Source organism: Schistocerca cancellata, chromosome 6, assembly GCF_023864275.1.
Source record: "Schistocerca cancellata isolate TAMUIC-IGC-003103 chromosome 6, iqSchCanc2.1, whole genome shotgun sequence".
Classification (NCBI taxonomy): Eukaryota; Metazoa; Arthropoda; class Insecta; order Orthoptera; family Acrididae; genus Schistocerca; species Schistocerca cancellata.
This window is the reverse complement of record NC_064631.1, coordinates 310,361,708-310,386,717: the sequence shown is the minus strand read 5'-3', so window position 1 is coordinate 310,386,717 and position 25,010 is coordinate 310,361,708. Positions and strand designations below refer to the sequence as shown.

Genomic DNA, 25,010 nt, shown 5'->3' with positions numbered 1-25,010 from the left:
CGCTGTCTGGTCTCCTTCCCCAAACCAACCAACCAACCTCCGAACAAGGCCTGTGATTCTTGAACGAGTTTCGATAAGGATACATGCTGCTGCTGTCTTTCACATAAATGGTGACAATGTGGGACACGTGTTGTAATGGGTATGTCGTCTATTGCATATGCACAGTTCTGATCAGGGACTCTGTTATAAGGTTTTCACAGACAGTCGTACTATCTAGTATCGGGGAAAGCGACACAGGTGGCCATTCTGCATTTTGCTGAGCCTCTTCCGGTAGCGTTCTCGCTTCCCACGCCCGGGTTCACGGGTTCGATTCCCGGCGGGGTCAGGGACGTTCTCTGCCTCGTGATGACTGGGTGTTGTGTGACGTCATTAGGTTAGTTAGGTTTAAGTAGTTCTAAGTTATAGGGGACTGATGACTATAGATGTTAAGTCCCATGGTGCTCAGAGCCGTTTGAACCATGTTTTTTTTTTTTTTTTTTTTTTTGCTGGGCCTTGACGGCCTTGGAAATCTCATGTTTTACAATTAGCATAAACATACCGCCAATGATATCATCGTTCATGTGATGGGTACCTTAGCTTAGACAGGAGGGTCTTGGTTGCTGTTTTGCAGTGGACGGCACGAGCGCGCCGCGACCGCCGCCGCCGGCGCCACCGGCCGCTGCGCCGCAGCTGCCGGGCTGTGACGTCACGTACTCGGGGGCGGAGGTCCGCTCGGGCTACTTCGACACGCGCCAGCAGCCGTGGGGCGCCGCCTGCCGCGTCACCTTCGTCGGACGTCCCACGGACATCGTGCACGTCTCCTTCTTCAATTTCCTGCTCAGGTGCCTTATACCGTTCCAAAGACAACACCACTTATGTATAGAAGTTAATGTGCCTTTGTAAACTACATCACCCTACACCTACATACGGCTGGAGCAGACTGCCTAAGGGAATATCTCAATCATATTTATCAACAATAAAAATTTACTTAAATTGAAAGGGGCATAGCGTGGTGCTCATCACTTTTTCACAGTTGGAAGGGTACAGGAGATATGATAGTCAACTCTGTCATTTTAAATGGTTGACGTGTTATGTCATTTACTATTTAATAACACATCTGAAGACGCGTACAAATACATTAGGTTGAACAGTAATAATATTAGATCATATCATGGTTTTAACATTTTAAGAAAGCCCTGGCAAACGCGTACAATAAGATTAGAATGAAATGTACTGTAAGTAATTTAATGAGATCAGTTAATGTTGTTATAATACGTGTTCAAAATGGTGACCATTTCAGTCATACATGGTGCAAAAGTTTTAGATGTGGGCAACACAGTGGTTGAATTTCATTCGAAATGATAGCAGAAAAAGCTCGTGTAATATTAACTTTCATGTCTTCGCGAGTGGTTGAAATTTCATGGTAAATTCGTTAGCTAGTCAGTTACATGAACCAGGGATCATTCATCACGAAAGAGCGTAACGATGTGGTACGAGTCATTTGACATTCACATCTCAAATTAATTTGGACATACGGTTACATTCTGAACATTTCTAAGATATTTTTTTCCGAATGAAAGAAAGACATATACAGATTTGAGTTAGTAATTCCTACCCATCACCTTTTACACATTTCAGTAATAGGAGTTTTTCTACAGCGTAGGAGGAGATATGAAGAACAAACTTTCTCAAATTTTTTTTGTAATTTTTCTTTGCTGTCTGCTAGACATTTTATATTGGCGGGTAAGTGATCAAAAATCTTTGTTGCAGAATTGTGCGCCTCTTTTTCTTCTAAAGACAACCTTGCTGTGGAGTAATGAATGCCATTTTCCCTTCGGGCATTGTGATTACGTACACCATTGTTCTTTTTGAACTGTAGAGAATTATTTACAACAACCTTCATGAGGGAATGAATATACCGTGAAGCAGTAGTCAGGCTACCCAACTACTTAAATAGGTGTCTACAAGATGATCGTGAATCTGCACCACACGTTAGTCTACAGCAGGTTTTTGCACAATTAATACTTTCTTTCTTAAAGATGAGTTGCCCCAGATAATTAATCCATATGGGAGTATTGAATGAAAATATGAAGAATATGTCAACTTACTGATTTGTGACCCCAAGATTTCCTATTGTTTGAATCTGAATGTGAATAAACTAAGTTTTTTAGGAGTTCGTAAATGTGTTTTTTTTCCAGTTTAAATTTTCGTCGGTATTGCCACCTAAGAAATTGGAAGTTTATACAATATTTATTATTTCTCTACCAGACGTAACACTTACCATTATTGTAGCACCCCTAAATGTGCAAAACTGAATATGTTGCAGCCTTTTTAAAACTGAGGATGAGGTCAATCGCAGAAAACCAGTCAATGATACTTTTAAGAACTATGTTTACTATTTCTTCTCTTTGTGTAAAATCGTACTGTGAACATGATATTATCAGTATTTCAAATAGCACCACTATTAAGAATACAGGAACTCTGATTATGACTATAAGGGGGCTTTGACAGGCGGTAGCAGTTTCTATCATTTCCAACTAGTTTTGGGTAGTTAGTCTCTCTGTTATTCTATTGTTAGTGGAGAGTCTATCCACTTCTGCTCTGCCTTACTCGACTTCTGGTGGTCTGACAGTACTATCTGTGGACTTACAAAGGGCGTCGGAGTTTTTATTGTTAGCAGATTTGGTCAAACTGTGAACATATGCCTTTCCTGGCTAGAGTGGTCTCTGCAGGTGTTCATGTCGCAGACGTAATCGACGTAGGTATCCGTCACCTAACAAAATGGTGAGATCCTGTGTTACACATAGCTTGTAATTTCTAGCCTGTCCAGCAGTTATCATATTCTTAGTTTTCGTGCCAAATTTTCGTCCGTGAGTCAGCTGAGAAATACATATAGAGGTGGAATATAAATGCTTTTACTTCAAATGCCTATTTTTTGTTGGGTATGGGTCAGGACCTCAATGACATCTACTCTGATGCCTGCCTAATTAGCCGCTGCACAGCATGTGGACGAGAGAGACTGTACTACAGTATTGTCGATTTGCTGGCTTGTTACATTCGCTTGCAGAGTAAGAGAAAAATTGCTGTCAATATGCTTCTAAACGCTAAAGCTAATCTCTCTAGCTCTCATGATACCTACGCAAGTTACACGACAGGCCATATTAAATTTACCCACCAGTGTTTCGCGAGAACAGCGTCGTATTTGTTCCAAAGATTCCCAGTTAAGTTCCCGCTAATGCCTGCCACACTTTGGTATGCGGTTATGGCTTATACCGTTCTGGTACTATCCCGGCAGGGTATCTTCAATTTATTTCTGCCTCTATTTCCTTGCCTATTCGATAAGCCAGTTGTTCACAAGTTTTCTAAGACCATTACCCTCGAGTGGAATCATTATTAGCTAGTACCCATCACTATCACGAACATTAGCGCCTAACTAAACTGAAGAATGAAAACAAATGTTATTGGAACACACTTATTTCTTAAAAAGCCGAAAGATGAATGGTATTTACTTTTCAGTCGGTAAGTAATATTCCAAATCCATTCAGTTCCTTGTCTTTGTTTTCATTGCTATCATAGTCAAATATCTACTTTCACTTCATAAATATTGAATGCCACTCGCTTTTCTATGTGCTGTGTTCGAGTGGTGTGTGTATGTTAGAATGAATTATGAATCAATTCCCTATACATTGTGAGTGCTATCTAAAATTCCTTCTCAGAAAAGAAAGCTACCTACCCACAGTGGGGGTAGCCACGTGTTAGAAAAGCACGCTTCCTCTGCATTACTCCTGTTCCTAGCGACAGTTGCTTCACCACCCAGCCGGCCGAAGTGGCCGTGCGGTTAAAGGCGCTGCAGTCTGGAACCGCAAGACCGCTACGGTCGCAGGTTCGAATCCTGCCTCGGGCATGGATGTTTGTGATGTCCTTAGGTTAGTTAGGTTTAACTAGTTCTAAGTTCTAGGGGACTAATGACCTCAGAAGTTGAGTCCCATAGTGCTCAGAACCATTTGAACCAACCTTCACCACCCCTGCACCTCAATTTAAAATCTACAAAGTTAAAATGCCTGCAACAGATTTACAGTTTGTAAATTACGTGATTACAGGACTCCTTACTTATGAACTTGTGAACAGTGACGGCTAATGCTTTGGTCTGACTACTGATCATAGGAGCTATCTACAACTTCGAGATGAAATTTCCATGAAGTATTTAGCATTTGTTACTCGTCTCACTTTTATTATAGATGCACAGTACAAAGTACGTGTGTAATGAGTGGGTATTTGATGAAAATGGTGTTCATCCATTCGCTTCACTAGCTGCTGTATAATCTCCACTGCATCGTGTCATGCGTTAATGATAATATTTAAAAAGAATAATTAATCTACCTAATGTAATCAATATTAAAATCTTACAATATGTATGATGATAATAATAATAATAATAATAATAATGACTTTTCAAAAATAGTGATTGAGACACAAGAGAACCTTTGGTTGCTACCCCTAACATAAGTTAATATTACCCCTCAGTGGGCAACTGACCCCAGGATGAGAACCACTGCGATGAGGAGTCCTAACACTGGAACAATGGTCAAGTTATGAGGAAAATCATTTTGGGCATTATGCCGTATCATTACGAAGTTCTGAAACAAGTAAAATGCCAACGTTTCGACTGACTCTGCAGGAGATCTCTCCAGGTTAACTAACTGCTGGTTAGTTGAAGCGTCGGTACTTTAGTTGTTTCAGCGTTTCGTAATGACTCGACTTAAAGCCCAACTGGCTATGTAAGCATACGAACTTACAATACACTATGTTCTTGCATGAGACTTCCTTTGAAACTCATGCATTTTGCTTTAACTTTCCTACAGATGTGACATTCACTAAGACAATGGTTTGCATCTAAATACAGCTTGAGACCGGACCACTGGAATGTAGAAACTGAAGCAGCGGGCGCGCAACGGGAACATCCATACATTTTATAAAAGTGTATGTATGCATGCATGTACGTATGTTCCACATCTCTTCCTAATCCACTGGAATGGTATCAGTCAAACTTAGGACACATATCACTTATATTGTCTGGAAAGCATCACCTACCTCGCAAAGGATGGGGTGCGGGTGGAACAGAAGCGTATCTCACGACGCTGTAATAGCCAGACCATATTCACCCAATATTTGAGAATGAGACCACTTAGTGGGTTGCATCCTACTTCACATTATCTAAAACATTTACCAGGCTTTTTCCCGCTGACGAAATGATGAAAGGAAAATGGTTTCTCTGTTACTACAGCTTCGCTATCCATGCAGTAAAACTGTCGCATCAGGCATGACCTTTTAATTTATTGCTTCATTACTACTAACGCTATTTGCAACTCATTTGCAAACAGTATTCACATATACCACTGAATGTGCCTATAAGATTATATCATTGTATGACACACAGTTTAGGAGACATCACGTCATAAACATTGAGCTGCGTGAAATCAAACCTACAGGGCAAAATTCGCCACTCGGGAAAGTTCATGAGTGAAAAATTGCTCCTAATCCCTCGGATAGAGTCCAACTAAAGGCCTTTCTGTACATATTATTATCAGGAAAGAATTGCTTTTGGGGTAAGACAAGAAAACCTCCTACTGTGGTTGGGCTGGTAACCTGGTAAGGAAGGAAAGAGCAAATGGGCGGACAGAGAGAGGAAAGGAGGAGATGGGCACTGATGGTGGGAAGAGGAGGTGAACAGAAAGGGAAAAGGAGGACGCACATGGGGAGTTGCGAAGATGTACAGAGAGAGGGGCAGAAGATGGACTTACAAGGAATGAGGAAGAGGTAGGGAGGAGAAGATGGAAGTGGGAGGAGGATTTAATCTTACCCTTCCACACATCACTATTAAAATTCCCTTTCTTTGCACAACTTTTGAAAGCCTGGAGAGGGTTAAGATACACAAAAGAAGACCTTTTTACTTATCTTGATTATCTTGTTGTTGCTGCTGCTGGCTGCTAATCTTGTTGTGTCTAGGTGTACATCCTTGCTGCTGGAACTTTGATTAAACGTTCTGGGTTCCTGAAGAAGAGATATCTGATGAAGATTTGCCTCTTGCTATTAATATCTTTTTGTTTTATCCCACTCTTCTAAATCACAACGACTTTACAATTTTCACTTTTAACACATCAAAAATTTCATTGTTGTTGTATTCCAAAGACCTTAAAAAGCAAAAGAGCTTACAAAATTTCTTTACCAAAGAAGGATATTCGTTAAAATATATCTTTATTTTATAAATGAGACCAAAATTAAAAATTTATTAAGTAGCGTTAGATTGTCCAATTAGTAACGTGAATTTCAATTATATTTAAAAGAAGAGAAATTTTAACTGTTAGTACATACAGATTGTAACACATTAACTTCTTTTTATTTATTTTAGCCTGAAATATAACACTTCCTATACAAAATCATGTGAATTCTTTTAGTGAAACAGCTCAGATAATTTTAACCTACGCAAGAATCGATAGTATACATGGTATTGGTTATTCCTGTAAAAAAAAATAGGTAAGATAGAGGAGGATGACCCATTATAAGGAACAGGATAGAGAGTGGAAGAAGGATATTAACAAAGAGAAGCTGGAGAAGCAGGTAGAGGAGGAGATAGAAAAGAAGGATGAGAGCACTTCAGTGAGGGAGGAGGAGATGGACGGAGGGAAAAGGAGGATGTGGACGGAGATGAGGAGGAGACGATGAACAGAAAGATTAGGAGAAAAAATGGGCAGAGAAAAGAACAGGCGGAGGTCTAAAGAGTGCACTGGGGAAGGTTTAGGAGGTGAACGGACGGAGGGGGTAGGAAGAGATGGGCAAAATTAGATGTACAGAGAGAGGTGGAGAAGAGATGGACTGACAGAAGATTGAACTCTACACATATATGGGAAAATCCGGGCACTCAGCTAGTTACTATACATACGCTAGACTGAGCACTACTGACATAAAAAGTAGTAGCACTACTATATAAGGACGGCAACATCAATCACACGACAGTCACCACTTGGCAATAGCCGAGGAGCACTCGGCTGAAAGTTAGTGGACATTTAACCACTGTAGACAGCTGGAGGCTTGGGAATGTTATATCACCTTATTGTGCTTTCGATACTCGCTTGATACAACTGTTGCTCAGATGTATATTCACCTTCCTTAATTCTGCTAATTATTATATTTGAACCTCAAAAGTAGATTCACTGACTTAGTGTGATCATCCTGTTTCATATCGTTTCTTAGTATTACCTCTACTGACACAGTGCAGCTTGCCAAAGATATTCCCCACTTACGTTGTAATCTAATGCAACCGGCTCATTTCTCGTTGTTATAGGCATTGTCATTATTTATCCATATTTAAAAAGTCACATACCGACGATGATATTCCGTGTAGTAGTATCCACCTAACAGCATTAGCAAGGGGATATTGCGTGCACTAAAAGGCTCTCTGGCTACAAGCCACTGTGCAGTGTGTAGTGGAGGACGCACAGTGTCCCCTCCGTATGAGGCCGAAGTTCTCTAATTTTAGCGTTGTAAAACGCGAAGCATATTTCGAAGGAAACTGCATATTTGTTGACTATTTTCCAAAGGTGTGCTCCAGTAATTCCTTTGAAGCACGTCGTCTCTCTTGTAACGTCTCGCATTGTTGATTCCGTTTTATCTTTTCCGTGAATTTAATTTCGGAGCGACCCCAGATTGATGAACTATACAGTTAATAGAACGATGGTCTTGTAAACGAACGCTTCTTTCCGCAAATTACATTTTCTCTGAATTTCACCAATAAATCTAACTGTAGCCGTTGCATTCCATGTGGCTATTTTTGTGTGACTGTTCCCTCTTAAATCTCTCCCAATAGAAACTCCTACATACCGACGGTTGTGGGTGACACCATGGAATAGTCAAAAGTGTGCAAGTCCCTCAGCATTTCATAACACATTTATGTAGGCCCACATAACTGTCGTCAGTATGTAGTAGAATTATGGAACATATTTTATGCTTAAGATTACGACTTTTTCGAGAAGGAAAGTCTCGCCTATAAAAATTGCGAAGTTCAGCTCGCTCTGTTCCTCTATGAGATATATAGCGCTGCAGACAATAGTAATCAGATTTCCTCCGAGTTCCTTGATTTCTGGAAGGCATTTTACATCTTTCTACACAACCGTTTAGTGAGACGGTCACGAGCCTACCGAGTAGCGGACGGGATTTGCGACTGGATTCAAGACTTACTTGCAGACAGAACTCAACACTTCAATTTTACCGGAACAAAATCGATAGCTGTAAATGTAATTTCCAGAATACCGCAATGAAGTGTGATAGGACCTATATTATTTACAATGTATATACACTGGGGTGAGAAAAGTCAAGGGATACCGCCAATTATGGTATCGGGACTCCTTCTGCCCGGCGCAGTGGAGCAGTTCGACGTGGCATGAACTCAACAAGTCGTTTCAAGTCCCCTTTAGAAATATTGAGCCATGCTGCCTCTACAGCCCTTCATAATTGCGAAAGTGTTGCCGGTGCAGGAGTTCGTATACGAATAGTCCTCTCGATTACGTCACATAAATGTTCGATGTGATTCATGTTGGTTGATCCTAGTGGCCAAATCATTCACTAGAATGTTCTTCAGACCAGCCACGAAGAAGAGTGGCCCCGTGACATGCGCATCGTCACCCTTAAAAATTCCATCGTTGAGAACATGAAGTCCATGAACGACTACAGTGATCTTCAAGTAGCCAAACATAACCATCTCCAATCAGTTATCAGTTCAGTTGGACCAGAAGGCCCTGTCAACTCTATGTAAACACATCCCATACCCATTATGGAACCACCACCACCTTGCTCAAAGCCTTCCTTGTTGATAACTAGACTTCATGGCTTCGTGGGGCCTGCGCCACACTCGAAACCTGCCATCAACTCTTAAGGAATCGTGGTTCAGCTAACCAGATCACGGTTTCCCAGTTGTCTGTGGTCAAACCGATGCAATCACGAGCCCAGGAGAGGCGGTACAGGGGATGTCGTATTGTTAGCAAAGGAGATCACTTCGATCGTTTGCCGCCATAGCCCATTAACGCCAAATTTCGCCGCACTGCCCTAACGGACATGTTCGTCGCACGTCCCACATTGATCTCTGCGCTATTTTCGCACAGGATTGCTCGTCGGCTAGCACTGACAACTCTACACAAACGCCGCTCCTCTCGGTCGTTAGGTGAAGACCATTGGCCACTGCACTGTCCATGTTGAAAGGTAATACCTGAATTTGATATTCTGAGCACACTACTAACACTGTGGATTTCGAAATATCGAATTCCCTAACGTTCCGAAATGGAACGTTCTTTACGTCTAGCTCCAACTACCATTCCTTCTTAAATGTCTGCTAATTCCCGTCGCGCGGTCATCTTCACATCGGAAACTTTTTCACATGAATCACCTGAGTAAAAATGACAGGACCGCCACTGCATTGCCCTTTTGTCCATGTACACGCGACACTACTGTCATCTGTATATGTGTATATCGCTATTCCTCGATTTCTGCAACCTCAGTGTAAATGATCTAGTAGTAAACGTCGGAAGCTCTTTAACATTGTTCGCTGAGGATGCGTTCTCTATAAGAAAGTAACAACGCCAGAACGCTGTATCTGTTGTCATAATGACCTACAAAGGATTGTTGAATGAGGCAAGCTCTAGCAATTGACCCTGATCGTTAATGTTACTTGCGCATACGTAGGAAAAGAAATCCACTGACGAAAAGTAACTCATCCACGAAACAAGTCTGAGCTTATTCGACAGATTCCTGAGTATTGTTCATCAATCTGGGACGCTTAGGTGGTGAGACTGATAGAAGACATAGAGACGATCGAACGAAGAGTGTTGCGTTTCGTTACTGGATCGTTTGATCGGTTCATAGCATCACAGAAATGCTCAACAAACTTCAGTGGCAGACGATATAAAAGAGATGTTGTGCATCACGAAGAGGATTACTACTGAAATTTCGAGAGATTACTTTCCGGAAAGAGTCGGACAACGTATTACCTCCTTCGTCATCAATCTCAACGAGAAATTTCAAGAAATTAGAGCTAATAAAGAATTACTGACAAACCTTCTTCCCACACGCTATTAGCAAGTGGAACAGGGAAGGGGCGATCAGTTAGTGGTAACAGAAATACCATCCACCAGACACCGTCAGGTGACTTGCGGAGTACTGATGTACGTGTAGATTTCGCCCTATACGAAAGCTCATGAACTTCAGGATGAAACACAGTCCATATGCGTTACAAGAAAATTCCTACACTGATAGAAAAGTACCATCGCTACAGAATGTAGCCATTGTGGAAAGCAGGAAAAGCGACAAGAAAATTCCTACACTGATAGTCGTCCCAGAAAGCTGAAAAATAAATTATAATAATAGTCTGCTCCTACTATAGCACATCACTACGTTGCAATACAGACTTTGCCACAAAGGACTCTTTCAGCAAGATTGGCTGTGTTGCAAAGATTACCAGAGGTGAGCCATAAACAGTTGCTAACCCGCCAAGTGTCCTAGGGCCCACTCAGGCTGAAAAAAAACTATACATTCGCCGACGAACACGGGCCTTTGTATGGGGAGAACGCATAAAATGGGTCACCAAACCTGCAGGGTAATCACTCGAAGCAGGATGCACAGATTCTGAAGGGAGATGTGTCTCCCAGACCATGTCGTGAGGTCTCTAGCCAGGTCAGGTGGACTGAACTGGGTTCTTAACATAACGATTCGGGTGCAAAGGTGCAGCATGAGATAGACCTAGCCTGTACTGCTACTGAAGGTTTCTTCTCTCCTGGAATTTAGATCAAGTTCGTGGAATGGTCCTACAGGCACCATTCACCTCCGGGTCCAATTCTTACTGACAGTTAGTCGTGATCTAATTTACTAATTAGCTGATTACATACAGTTTCAGTATTTGTTTGGCTATGGCACATTGTTCTTCTTCGTAGATATGAAGAGATCTTACTTGTGTACATGAGTGTACCACTAAGACGACATAGGTAACTGATAAGCTGTATATTTTAGCAAGTCTGTTTTACACGCTCTTATAATAAACACGCTCTCTTTCAGGTCCCCTTCCTGCCAGTCTTCTGTGGACGTATATGATGGATTAGCCAACCCTGGCTCTAAGCCAATCAACAGGGTTTGCAGTCCCAACACTCGACATGCCAGAGATCCTAGTGGAAGGTACGTTCTTGATAAGGTCCGAGAAAACTGTATAAGCGGTTAGTAACACGAATTCGTCTCAGAGGTGTAGAGTTCCCATTTATGATCTACCTACATCACATTAAGGAAGATCAACACCATATTGACAGCAACAATTTTATTTTCACGAAAAGTATCACTTCGATCTGCAACAGAGGCACTATTATTACGAAATTCATGGCTCTCGAATGCGTCAAATCATTCCTACGACAGTTGAAATGAGTACACGAGTCACTGATTTTAGCAGGTTAGTTGTTAACAGCTTTTAATTGTTAACCAGCCGCTCGAACAAAATAATATCCAGCGTGGTTCTGTGATATTAAAAACTTTCAGGGACGGTTGACAAGAGTAAATGTAACGATTTTAGGTGAGGGACCCTGGTAAGGACACGACCTAGTTGGAAGTTGAAAATTGAAATCGTTCTGATACCTCTAACAGTAGACATCTTCTACTGCACGCTCCTTACTATCTGTACTTTCGGAGGAGGTCGCGTGGACCAAAGCAAAGGAAAAAAGTGCAGTAAACACCAGCCTTGATGTTCATACATTAAGAGAATGAGCTCTTGTTCATCTTTGCTGCTGTAAAACACATCTTTTCTAACGAACAAGTGCTAATAGCTCTCAGGTATGATATTTAGAGCCCACGTTTACTGGAAATTTCTTTCTTGTTACTGTAATTAAATCCGCCATAGTTGTAAAATACTTTTAATGGACGAAGCTTTAGACGACAGAAGTAGCTGTATACTACAACATTTTCGGTGTCTCAGGTGTATCTGAAATCTAAAGTAACACAATAATTGTAATCTACTCCATTAAACAATTAAAAATTTAAAGAAATTAAAACTTAGAAATTAATGGAATAGTTAAAAAATAGCCTAGTAGCACTAGTAGGATATCATGTTTGCCCACTAGTTGTTTCGGCCTGGACGTAACGTCCTCCTACTATTGGGTATACTAAGTTTTAATCATTTCATTGCCCGCCCTCGGTAGATGAGTGGTCAGCGCGGCAGACTGTCAATCCTAAAGGCCTGGGTTGCATTCCCGGCTGGGTCGGAGATTTTCTCCCCTCAGGGAATGGATGTTGTGTTGTCCTCATCATCATCATTTCATCCCCATCGACGCGAAAGTCGCCGAAGTGGCGTCAAATCGAAAGACTTGCACCAGGCAAGCGGTCTACCCGACGGGAGACCCTCGTCACAAGCCATTATTATTATCATTTCATTAGCTTGTAAATTTAAACTTTTTAAATATTTAATTGTTTAATGGAGTAGTTTACAGTTTTAGTTTTACTTTAGAGTTCAGATAAACCTGATGCTGGGCCTAAGACCCAGAAACAGTGGCAGTGAATAACGACTTCTGTAGTCTACGTCTTCGGTCAATAAGAGCGGATTACAGCTGTGGCAGATTTGTCTACAACGAACATATGGCAGAACAGTTGTAGATGCATTTTTCCTTGTGTTGGTTCACACTACCACCTCAAAAAATATGGAAAGCAAAGAGGTTGCAGAAGAAGAGCGCCACTTGGAGATATGAGAAAGATCTATGTTTGTATCTTTCCACTCGATCTTTTCCAGACCAAAGTTCCTCACCACAAGTTGATACATTTCACTTTCTGGATCGTTCTCTAAACCTTGTAATATAATCACGAAATCGCCTGTTCCAGTCCGAAACCGTCTTTCGTCAGATTACATATTTAACAGGGCACAACATGTTCGTTGGTAGTGGTAGTAACCTTTTGTAGTTCAGTTAGTTATACCAGATCTGCAAGTAAGCTGATGATGCCCGATCTCAGAACGAAACCATTTGTCTAACAAAGATTATTTTGGCTGAATGGCTGAGCTGTGCTACCATAACATAAAAAATACACACACTAAATTAAAAATCTATGAGCTTTTAGCACCCAGAAAAAGTCTCATCAATTTCATGTAGTCACTAGTTGCCATAAATTCATTTTACGAATGCTGTTGTCGTTATAATCATAAGTTATTCGTTCTCCACTAAGCACTTGTAATCTAATTCGTGATCAGAATGTCACTTATGACCGTATGACGGAATGTCAAGGCTAATCTGATTTGTCACAGGTTTCTGGACCAGCAGGCGTTTGTCTCGACGCAAAGCTCGCTGACGCTGGTCCTGAAGCGGCAGCTGCCAGCCGCGACAACCACAGAGAACGAGTTCGTTGACGGTGCCTTCCTCTTCCACGATGGTGAGTACCTAGCTGCATCCGCTCAGCATTACTTGCATTATCTTATAGCGTGTGGATGCGTTTCTAAACTAAGATACAAACTGATAAATTTTTGTCGAGCTTCCAGACAGCCACGTCTTCAAGCTTTCGGCTGGGTGCTAATAGGCCATTGTCAAGTGTCGACTGTCGTGAGATTGCAATGTCAGTTTAGCTGCGAATTTCTCAATTTATTGAGAGTGTTGTCAGAAATTTTTATGTCCATCACTTCTTCTAGAACCATATTCCTAAAACCATATATCTGTGTAACTAACAGATGCCTAGTGGCACGGGATTCAGAGTCCTCATTCATAAGCATCTTCTACTATTGATAATACCCTGGGATGCCAGACGTAGAAGAACGTCTTATGTTCTATACAGCGCCATTCAGTAATATGCACAGTCTGTCCGACATTAATAGTCATCTTTCCTGTCATTGAAGAACAGAACGGCAAAAATGCTAGCTCCGTTGTCTCCTCCTCGAGGGCCTTCTGCTTATGTGTCTTCGGTGAATTTACACTACTGCTCATTAAAATTGCTACACCACGAAGATGACGTGCTACAGGCGCGAAAATTAACCGACAGGAAGAAGATGCTGTGATATGCAAATGATACGCTTTTCAGAGCATTTACACGAGTTTGACGCCGGTGGCGACACCTACAACGTGCTGACACTAGGAAAGTTTCCAACCGATTTCTCATACACAAACAGCAGTTGACTGGCGTTGCCTGATGAAACATTATTGTGATGCCTCGTGTAAGGAGGAGAAATGCGTACCATCACGTTTCCGACTTTGATAAAGGTCGGATTGTAGCCTATCGCGATTGCGGTTTATCGTATCGCAACATTGCTGCTCGCCTTGGTCTAGATCCAATGACTGTTAGCAGAATATGTAATCGGTGGGTTCAGGAGGGTAATACGGAACGCCGTGCTGGATCCCAACGGCCTCGTATCACTAGCAGTCGAAATGACAGGCATCTTATCCGCATGGCTGTAACCGATCGTGCAGCCACGTTTCGATCCCTGAGTCAACAGTTAGGGACGTTTGCAAGACAACAACCATCTGCACGAACAGTTCGACGACGTTTGCAGCAGCATGGACTATCAGCTCGGAGACCATGGCTGCGCTTACCGTTGACGCTACATCACAGGCAGGAGCGCCTGCGATGGAGTACTCAACGACGAACCTGGGTGCACGAATACCAAAACGTCAATTTACGGATGAATCCAGGTTCTGTTTACAGCATTATGATGCTCGCATCAGTGTTTGGCGACATCGCGGTGAACGCACATTGGAAGCGTGTATTCGACATCGCCGAACTGGTGTATCACCCGGGGTGATGGTATGGGGTGCCATTGGTTACATGTCTCGGTCACCTCTTGTTATTTTGAAAAGTGGACGTTACATTTCAGATGTGTTACGACACGTGGGTCTACGCTTCATTCGATCCCTATGAAACCCTACATTTCAGCAGGATAATGCACGACCGCATGTTGCAGGTAATGTACGGACCTTTCTGGACACAAAATGTTCGACTGCTGCCCTGGACAGCAAATTCTCCAGATCTCTCACCAATTGAAAACGTCTGGTCAATGGTGGCTGAGCAACTGCCTCGACACAATACGCCAGTCACTACTCTTGATGAACTGTGGTATCGTGTTGAAGCTGCATTGGCAGCTGTACCTGTACATGCCATCCAAGCTCTGTTTGACTCAATGGCCAGGCGTATCAAGGCCGTTATTACGGCCAGAGGTGGTTGTTGTGGGTACTGATTTCTCAGGACCAATGCACCCAAATTGCCTGAAAAGGTAATCACATGTCAGTTCTAGTTTAATTTATTTGTCCAATGAATACCCGTTTATCATCTGCATTTCTTCTTAGTGTAGCAATTTTAATGGCCAGTAGTGTACTTGCGTGATCTGTCCGCTGTTGTCGCCGATGTTGAAGTTCATTGTTTTTAAAGGCTTTCGTTCGATTCACTAAGGTCCTCAGAAAGGAACGTTTTTGTGCTGGGTGGTGATAGCTGGTGTTGTACAGATACTGGCTCACGTGACTGGGTTTCAGATAAACAATGAGACTCCCACTCACATTTCGGCAGACAAGAACATTAATGAACGCAACGCATTACCCGTCAATGCCACAACCGTGAACTTGATGAGATCATGTTGTTTATGTGGTCCTAGAATCCTAGCAGCTTTTCACACGCACGGGACCAGACTTCAGAATTTATTACGATTCGGCAATAAATGCATCAACACTTTGCAGGAACCGTCTCCAAAGCGATGTTCTGATAGCACTTGGTAAAAAGGTTATCACTGTCTGGAATGAATGCGATTCCTATCGCGACACCCTCCATCTGGTTAAAATATTCTCCATCGTATAGAATGAAGCGACGTCAGAGTGTGCTTAAATAAATCGACAACAGAGTCATCAAAACTACAACACAGCCACAGCGCGTAACAGCAGAACGTACCGTTATCAACATGGTAGCGAGAAACATCGACGTGGATATCTGGAGAAATCAACGGTAGCATAACAGGCTCTGGAAAACGGATATCTAATTGCATTAGACGAGGTATGTATTAGTAAAAGGGAAAAATGTTTTCTGAGATAGCATTGTAAAAGAAGCGACCAAGGTAGAAACATCTGTCAACAGCCTCAATAAGAACTACGGTTTGCTGCTAACAACAGCTTGGGACTTCGGCACAGGAAAATAGGAAGGTTGAAGTGGACGCAGTGGATCCCAAACGAAAAACGGAAATCTTACCATATATGGTGTTGGAGAGATCGTCAGTGACGTCAGAGGCATTATCCCCGAGGCCCACGAGATATAGGGGCCCTGCAACGAACTTATGACGTAACACTAGTCAGCTTACCCCCACACTTCGCGAACGCTCGGCTCCGTGCAGAGCCCACGGGAAATCGGTGTTTAATTACAAAGGTAAACACTAAAGGTCTTAATTTTGTCGTATGCTGTCGTGATGAAGTGTCCCTCCTCACACAGATGATAAACTTAGACTGACTTCGAGATACATTAAGATGTTCTTTAAATCTAGTAGAGAATCTTCTGACTATTTGTACAGTATATCTCACAGAACAATAGCCGTACGTAATGCGGTAGATACCCTAGTATGTCATGAGGTATAAACAAGGTTGGTTGCATGGTGTTTTCTCGTAGTCGCGGCCCAACTTTCACCGAAATCTTATACATGTATGGGATACAGTGATAGGAGCGTCGTCACGCATCCAAGGTTCCACGTTAACCAAAGCGATTACGTGGTTCTTCTTTTCTCATAGATTAGAATTATTTCCTTTTATCATAACTTCTTTGTTAAATGTGTCGGTGAAGCTGGCTTCATAGCCACGAGAGAATGCAATGTACTGAATCAGCTGATGTTCTTTATCCCTAGCTCCCCTGAAAAAGGGAATGTTGAACATTATGCATAGTAATGCCATAAATGAGGCCATTTTATATGGCACGGGATGTTTAGATGAACTATGAACTACCAAATCTGTGGTGGTGAACTTCCTACAAATCTACTAATGGATATTGAATTGTACTGAAGTAATTATGAGGTCGAGAAAGGGTAAAGCTTCATAAACATTTTGTTGCATAGTAAACTGAATGTTATTACGGTAACTTGCATGCAAGGACAACGCTTCTTGTCACAGAATCCCATAAGTCATTATGGGCCGGCCGCTGTGGTCGAGCGGTTCTAGGCGCTTCTGTCTGGAAGCACGCGACCGCTAAGGTCACAGGTTCGAATCCTGCCTCGGGCATGGATGTGTCTGATGTCCTTAGGTAAGTTAGGTTTAAGTAGTTTTAAGTTCTAGGGGACTGATGACCTCAGATGTTAAGTCCCATAGTGCTCAGAGCTATTTGTACTGTCATTATGGATTCGGAGAAAATTGGACCAGAACTACGGGGAAAACATTATGCAACCAGCCTTTATTATACCACATTAAATCGGGAAGGAATATAGGCATAAAGGACGCTCTATCAATAGAATATACAATACTACAGGTATCTACAGCACTACGTAAGGTAACTGTCCTATGAGATACATTCAAAAACAGAAATTTCTGTGCGGATTCAAAGAACATCTTAATCCGTCTACCTCCAAGTCAGCCTGAAGTAACCAACTACGTGAGGAGTGACACGCCATTACAAATCTGCAAAATAATTTAACAATTCTTCACTGGGGAAGAACAGTACATAAACTCAACATTCTCAAAGAAATCGAGATATTAAGAGAGAACAAGTGTCTCCAATGCATGGAGTTGAATGATCACAACATTTTATCAAACTTTGACTGCTTAAAATGGATAATCTAGTACTTATATTCTGTCCACTATTTTAAACCATTTTTAAAAGGTGTTATTTGACATTTTTCCATGTAGTCACTATTGTCCCTCTAGCATTACCGAGATTGACGTCTACTATGTTAACAGCCATGAAATTCCTATAGCAGAATTTATGTATTTTCTTTGCCTAAAGAAGTTTTATTAAATTTCAACTTAATACTTTTCATTATAGTTTTATTTTATTAGGCATGGTTGTGCCCAGATCTACGTAATGAAAGAAGTTTTGTAAACAATGTTCTCCTGTCTATCACGGTAGAGGTATTTGTAAAGATTTTGGATAAAGTGATTTTGGGTATTGGGCAGTTCACTGAACCGCTCTGAAGAGACTGCAGCAGTTCTGTTGAAACACCGGCGGTTTAGTTGTTTTACAAGACGCGGCCAATACCCAGAATTATTTTATCCAAAATGACACCAACCATGGAAGGCTAAGAACTTATGTTTGTAAAAATGCTACCCAACTTTCCCTGCCATATTCTATGACTCTGTTCCTATGTCGCCACTAGCTGTGTAACTTCTTACGTGGTTCGGATTATTTATCGCTGCTGTCTTGCCGGCCTCTGCATGTTTCATGTGGTCACGACGATGTTACGTCTTTGGTGTGTCTATGTAACATTTTTGTTGTCCTTTCTCTCCAGTCTTTCTTATACTCAAAGACATTCTGCATCCATAACATGGCATGGTCGACAGTTGCTTGCAGCATATCCAATTACATGAAAGCGATACGTCATCGTACGCTATTCCTTCACATATACCCACAACCACCGTCAATTGGGTTTAGATCGGGGGATCTGGAAGATCACTCATTTTGAAATTGCGTGGAGATGAGTGGTTAATGAAGGCTTCTCGAAGCAAATCTTTCACCTGGGAAGATCTATAACATGGAGGTCGTTATAAGGTGCAGTTGTCACTATACACGCAACAGACCAACGAGGTGTCATCTCCTCGAAGAAAAATTGACCGAGAATGGAGGAGCTTGTGAAACCACACCAGAGTCACATACGATGAGTGCGGCAGATGTTCCTTAAAACACGTGGCGGAGTAGAACCCCGTATGCGACAGTTCTGTGCATTCACGTTTCCGTTCAAAGTAAAATATACCTCATCCTCCAAATAATATTCTCGTCACAGTGTTGTAGCATGTGTTACGATTTCATGAGTGCACATTCTGTATCTTGCAGGTATACCAATATGAATGCGATACAACTCGAGCACTAACTGCAGAATTTGAGGCATGTGCTGTACATTCGGCTATAGCTACAGAAATTTCAACAACTTCCATGGAGAATGAGTTGCCTACCACTCCCTGCTGCACCACGTAATTCAGCTGTTTCTTAGATATCTTGATCGTATGCTTCAGTCGATTTGTTTACAAGTGGCCTCTTCACAGCTGCTTCTGTAGTCGATATTTCCAAAATGCAGTGCTGCTGTTGCGGCCGTTCTGGTAAAACAACATTACCAGAAGTGCACGGTGTTTCTTCTCAATGGGACTGCGATTCGTACGGAAAATGTCGACCTTCCCAACGCTTTTTACTAGCTTCTCATCAACAGGTATCGCCAAGCGTCGAACAGCATACTGACGTCATAACAGTAAACATTACACATTCTGACTGCTTCAGCGCCACATTTCACCTGGTAACACCAAGTGGAACGTTTTGTTTTAAGCATACTCTGAGAGAACAGCGATTATTTAACACACCTGGGATAATTAACCATCCTGCGATGTTCACAGCACGCGCTGCGTCCTCGGAACAACGTCAATTTAATTACAACTACTCTGTATACCCAATATCATAATAATTTGCCTGCTGAGGAATGGACAACAAATAGGAAAATGTCAAGTGTGCGATTTAACAGTTCGGAATTCACTTGCTGTATATATGTTCTTAATTTTTTCAGTGTCGTTGCTATTTTGCACTGGACATTTATTTTACTATATACAGCAGCGTCTGTTGAAAACTTCCACACTTCGACCAACTTTGATGTCGTCTTCCAGTATAATAAAATTAAAGTGAACTGATGGGGTAAACTATAATTTTTTTAAGCTGTTTTTAGTTGCTGATGGTCACAAGCGCCACCTTTGTTTGGCCTGTCACGTGGTCAGCCGTGGCGATGTGGAGGGACACCATATGCAGAACTTTCTGGAATGGTGAAGAGAAAATAAAAAAAAAAGATAAAAAAATTCTCATAACGGAATAATGAGCCAGTCCTATCACATAAAACGCAGCCCTACTAGATGAAGTAAAACACGCAGCTGAACAATTATCTCTGTTGGTGTAAAGCGACAATGTGTAATAACGTAGGAAGACGATCCCATAAATATCCTGTTTGCGAGTTCACAAGAAAATAGGCGTATTCCATGTGAAACACTGCTGCATGCATTCTCTGTGTGTTAAAAGAAATGTTCAAATGTGTGTGAAATCTTATGGGACTTAACTGCCAAAGTCATCTCATCAGTCCCTAAGCTTACACACTACTTAACCTAAATTATTCTAAGGACAAGAACACACACCCATGCCCGAGGGAGGAATCGAACCTCCGCCAGGACCAGCCGCACAAACCGTGATTGCAACGCCTTAGACCGCTCGGCCTGTGTGTTCACCATCTCCCATAAAATAAACGTGCAAAGTATATCGTAACACTTGTTGCATGTGGTATGCTGAACTGACTCATACGCAGTACACGCAAAATTGTCAGGAGTTTATGAGGTGATCAGTGAAGAGAAGACAGTCGGCAAAGGCAGTAACATTTCTTAGCTTCATCTCAATATCTCTTGTGATTTTTACCTGGCTGGTTCGCTGAAGGTTTCATTGAACTCAGATAATCCCAACGCAGTAGAAGATCTGCAGTAGATAAATGAAAATACTGTCCGTGTCATTCTTCAGGCAGAGATCCTACGCTTGCCTCACGGTTTGATAAATCGCCGACAGAGCTGCATCGATTCGACTGCGGCCACTTACGGCATCTTCTGTAAAGAGCATGTCTCCTGTTTGCTGTGTAGGGTAATTTATTTTGTGTGAGGCTTGTAAACCTTTTCCCGAGGTAGTCTGTTATGGCTGCCTTCCGAGTCTTTGCCATCGCTGTAATATTAACATGCTCTGTGGAGAGTAAGAGTATAGGATAATAAGCACACACTTTCCTTTTTATCAACGACGTCATTATCGCCTTGGAGAAACCACATCTCTTTGTTCCTGAGGGCATTCGTGGTAGGTAGTGTCATGTGAGATGTCTGACTTGAAGGAGAAGCTTTTCAGAGATTCGCTAACGAGCCATCAAACAGCTCTCATGGCAATGGCCTTTCTGCGAGCTGCATAAGGACGCTAGCTAGCTTAACGGCAGCAACAAGAAACAAACAAAATGCGGCAGAGATATTGTTAGCAAATACAGACTTTCTTTCTGATCATCTCTGTATTTCGACCAGCGAAATTGCTTATCGTGACATTTCACAAAAGCCGGCCGGAGTGGCCGAGCGGTTCTAGGCGCTACAGTCTGAACCGCGCGACCGCTACGGTAGCAGGTTTGAATTCTGCCTCGGCCATGGATGTTTGTGATGTCCTTAGGTTAGTTAGTTTTAAGTAGTTCTAAGTTCTAGGGAACTGATGACCTCAGATGTTCAGTCCCATCGTGCTCAGAGCAATTTGAACCAATTTCAAAAGACAGAAATTGTTTTCGATCTCTGCATGCTATTAGTTTACAACACGGATCTTACCAAAGCTGCTGTATATTAGCTAAGAGGATGTATTCGACTTCGGAAGACCTGTGGCTCTAATACCGACCGCCCATGCAGCATTAGGATATCCGTTATCTTCCTAAACCATCGGGAGAAAATGCAGAGATGGTTCTTTCGAAAATGATTCAACCTCTTTCCCTTTCCCAGTCTTACCTAATGCTAGCTTGTGCTACGTCTTTCATTACCTAGTCCTCCAAAAGACGTTAACAACGAACCGTTCTTTCCTGACCAATATTCAAAACTGAGAACGGTCTCATGGAGCCACACCTTGAAAATATTTAGGGAAGACTGCTGTACTCATCTCAGATTTTAACTATCCGAAAAAAATTGCCACCTTGGCTCATGTTAATCAGTCTGTAGCAAGAAGTCTATGAAAGCAAGAAGAAATTTGGAAAAGTAATTACGGTTTACAGAGACGTAATAATGACCTAGAGATTGACTGATTAAATTCTAATTTTATCGGTTACGGAAAAATGGCTAAGAAGATGAGCTGAACAAAATGTACAGACGAGACATAACGTCGACAACAGTAAAGGAAGGGCGAATGAGTCAATTTCAGTTACATGTACTGATACTAAGGGAATTCGATAAGGAAACGACTCACTGAAAGTAACTGATGAATTCTGTAACTTTGCCAGAAAAATAACTGATGATGGCTAGGATGACATAAAATTCAGATTGGTAACATCTGGAAATTTGTTCGTGAAAAAATAGCAATATCGAATATAAAATGTTCTAATATACTTTCTAAAACTCAATGTTTGCCGTGTACCATTATATACAAGTGAAACGTTGACTGTAGTCAGAATGGACAAGAGGTGAATGGAAACTTTAAATACATCGTGTCACAGAAAAATGATGAGGTTTAATTGGGTAGATAGAGTAACTAATAAACTGGTACTGAATCGAATTGACGAGGAAAGAGGTTTGTGTCACAATTTGAATAAAAGACTGACAATACATTGAACCTTTAGGGTGCGTCACATCGATTTATTCAATATGATAATTGAGGCACACTTGGGGGTTAAAATTGAGGACTTAGATGACAGTCTGGGCTCAATAATCAGGTATACATTGATGTCAGTTGCAGTAGCTATGTAGAGGTGATGAAACTGGCATAGTGTGAACTTACGCTCAGAGCTGCATCTTCGTTCTGAGCAGTAACAACCAAAGTGGCTGTGTCTAGCTTCTGTAAGAGGTCATGCATAAGAGATAATAATTCTACAGTTGTTAAGCCCTTTTACTGAAGACATTTTCCTTGGGATTTGTGATTTTAGTTCACAGTGGTTGCCTGCAGGCGTAACTGAGCAATCGTAGCAAGATACATTCAGATGCGGTGCATTGTTTTTGAAACTCGAGCGAAATAGTCCGCTTCTGCTTGTTGTCTTAGGCTAGCGTTACCATCCCACGATTGAAGACTAGTGCACTTCTTCTTCAGTAGCGAATGTCAAAATACCACAAAGCCTTTCTCTCACTCACTTAAACTGTCGTCGCTTTTAACAATTTCTGTGGTCTCTCTCGCCAGTCCCAGTATCCGGCACTGAGAGATAGGACGTGGTTCCATATCAAAGTGAATCCTATGGTTTCCTCAAAGCTAAGTATGTTCCTCTGAGATAGTCTATTTCTACCCTTCGACGCCTTTATGCTCCCATTTTCGTTTCTCTACCATTCACTTGGTAGTGCTGACGTACACTTTTCTACAGATAAAACTATTCCGTTCACTGATGGGTTTCCCATCAATTGGTAGCCATCGTTGTATAGTTTTTAACATCCCTGTTCTTTTCTATGTAGATTTGTTAATCACACTGATACACAGTTATTTCAAGATATTTCTTATATGGTCAGTGACACCTTTCTTTAAGCATAAAAATATCTCTTATTATAAGATGACTGTGTGCTCTAATCACTTCTCCATGACCGCCGTAATGCCATTCATATGTCTAGCTACGAATAGACAATGATCTGATGTGATTTTAAATTTCTTCTCCAAAGAACTCTGGACGAGTTAGTGAAAGGGATAGGTAAAGCGCACTGGAGCACTCTTTGCAGTCAGTAAGCTACAGACTCAATTTGAAAAAAGTCACGTCCTGGAAATATAAAGTGGCGCTACATTTTGCCAAAAGGGGAACGAGCTATGTTGAATTCTATCTGGATTCTTGGGCAGAAAAAGAAATGCAACAGTTTTACACCGTGGGATGATAGCTGTAGGGCACTGCAGTAACCGGAAACAGCCATATACTCTTAAATTCCAAAAATAAGTGACATCCCAGTCTGGTGAGGATGTACCTCACTACGAAGTTCCAGTGAAGTCAGCAACATTTGATAACAGGGAAACGAAGCCACAACCTGCCACTGACTCAAGCCCCTTCTCTCTGCTGACGTCATTCGCAGGGGAAGACGAAACTTTGGGCTTAACTTGAACAAAACTAACCGGTCTGGATATTTTAATAACAGTAACATTGCTGGCAATGAAAGCTTACATTTTTCGATAACCACGCGAGAGTAAAGTGACAGCAATAACTTTGTGTACGAAACTCGATACGCAGAGTTTTGTAGGAACACAGCCGCCTTGTACTGATGAGTAGAACTATCATGACCATGTGCTTAATACCGTTGCTCCGCCTCTAGAACCCAATGCAGCAGCACAGCAATTATCCATGGCAGGGACACGGTGATTCCCTAACAGGTTTCCGGAGGTACCCAACATCAGATATCTGCACACAGGTTATGCAATTCCCGTTAATTACGAGCTGTTAATTTAAGAAAGCGGAGCTGGCGATCGGTATAATTTCCAGATGTGCACCATCAGGCCAATTCGGTGGCTACGACTTCAACTTTTTTTTTCAATTTTATGCTCCTCAAATCATTTTAGCACTCCTGTTGATTTGTGGCGCTGACATTTGTCGTAGTGGAAGAGGTCATCGCCATCGGAGAAGATGTGAGTTGTGAAGGATGCAGATGGTTTGCAGTAATGTTCAGTAGTCCAGAGGTATAATGATGCCGTCGATTAGTACCATTGGTTCCCTGGAAGCCCAGTTGAATGTCCGCGTAACAAAATACCGCCCCCACCGACGTGGGTCTGTGGCGCGGTGCATGTTTTCAACAGTCATTCGAGTGGATGGTGACGTGTTGTATTAAAAAACATTACTCATTCGACCAAGCGCACGTTGTATTGTTCCACGGCCCTATCCGAATGAGCCGTGCTCGACGCGGCTGTAACTAATGGTGCTGTTGGGTTAACAGTAAAAGGTAATTTCTGTGTGTTGGGGAAGCGCTTCCCCAACAACGTGAGCTAAACGATGTGTTTAGAAACACATGTCCCTGAACCAACATTGTAATATTCCTACAGACCTACCGGAGAACGGATCCTGTACAGCGTTCCAGAGTGGTCAAGCTTCCGAACTCCACGTCATGAGATGAGGTGTCTCTGTTGCCTACTTGTGGAATCGCTGCTTCTCAACCACTTTCCTTGTACTTTCGCGAGAG

General features: G+C 42.0%; 1 protein-coding gene across 1 annotated transcript in view; it reads left to right on the top strand.

Annotated features, from left to right (window-relative positions):
• The window catches only part of LOC126088306 (uncharacterized), a 323,218-nt gene that overhangs the window by 214,301 nt on the left and 83,907 nt on the right, over positions 1-25,010 (top strand). The window contains exons 10-12 of the mRNA XM_049906436.1: positions 611-821; positions 11,077-11,193; positions 13,292-13,416. Coding sequence (XP_049762393.1) covers positions 611-821; positions 11,077-11,193; positions 13,292-13,416 — 453 coding nt within the window. The remainder of the gene's footprint in view (positions 1-610; positions 822-11,076; positions 11,194-13,291; positions 13,417-25,010) is intronic.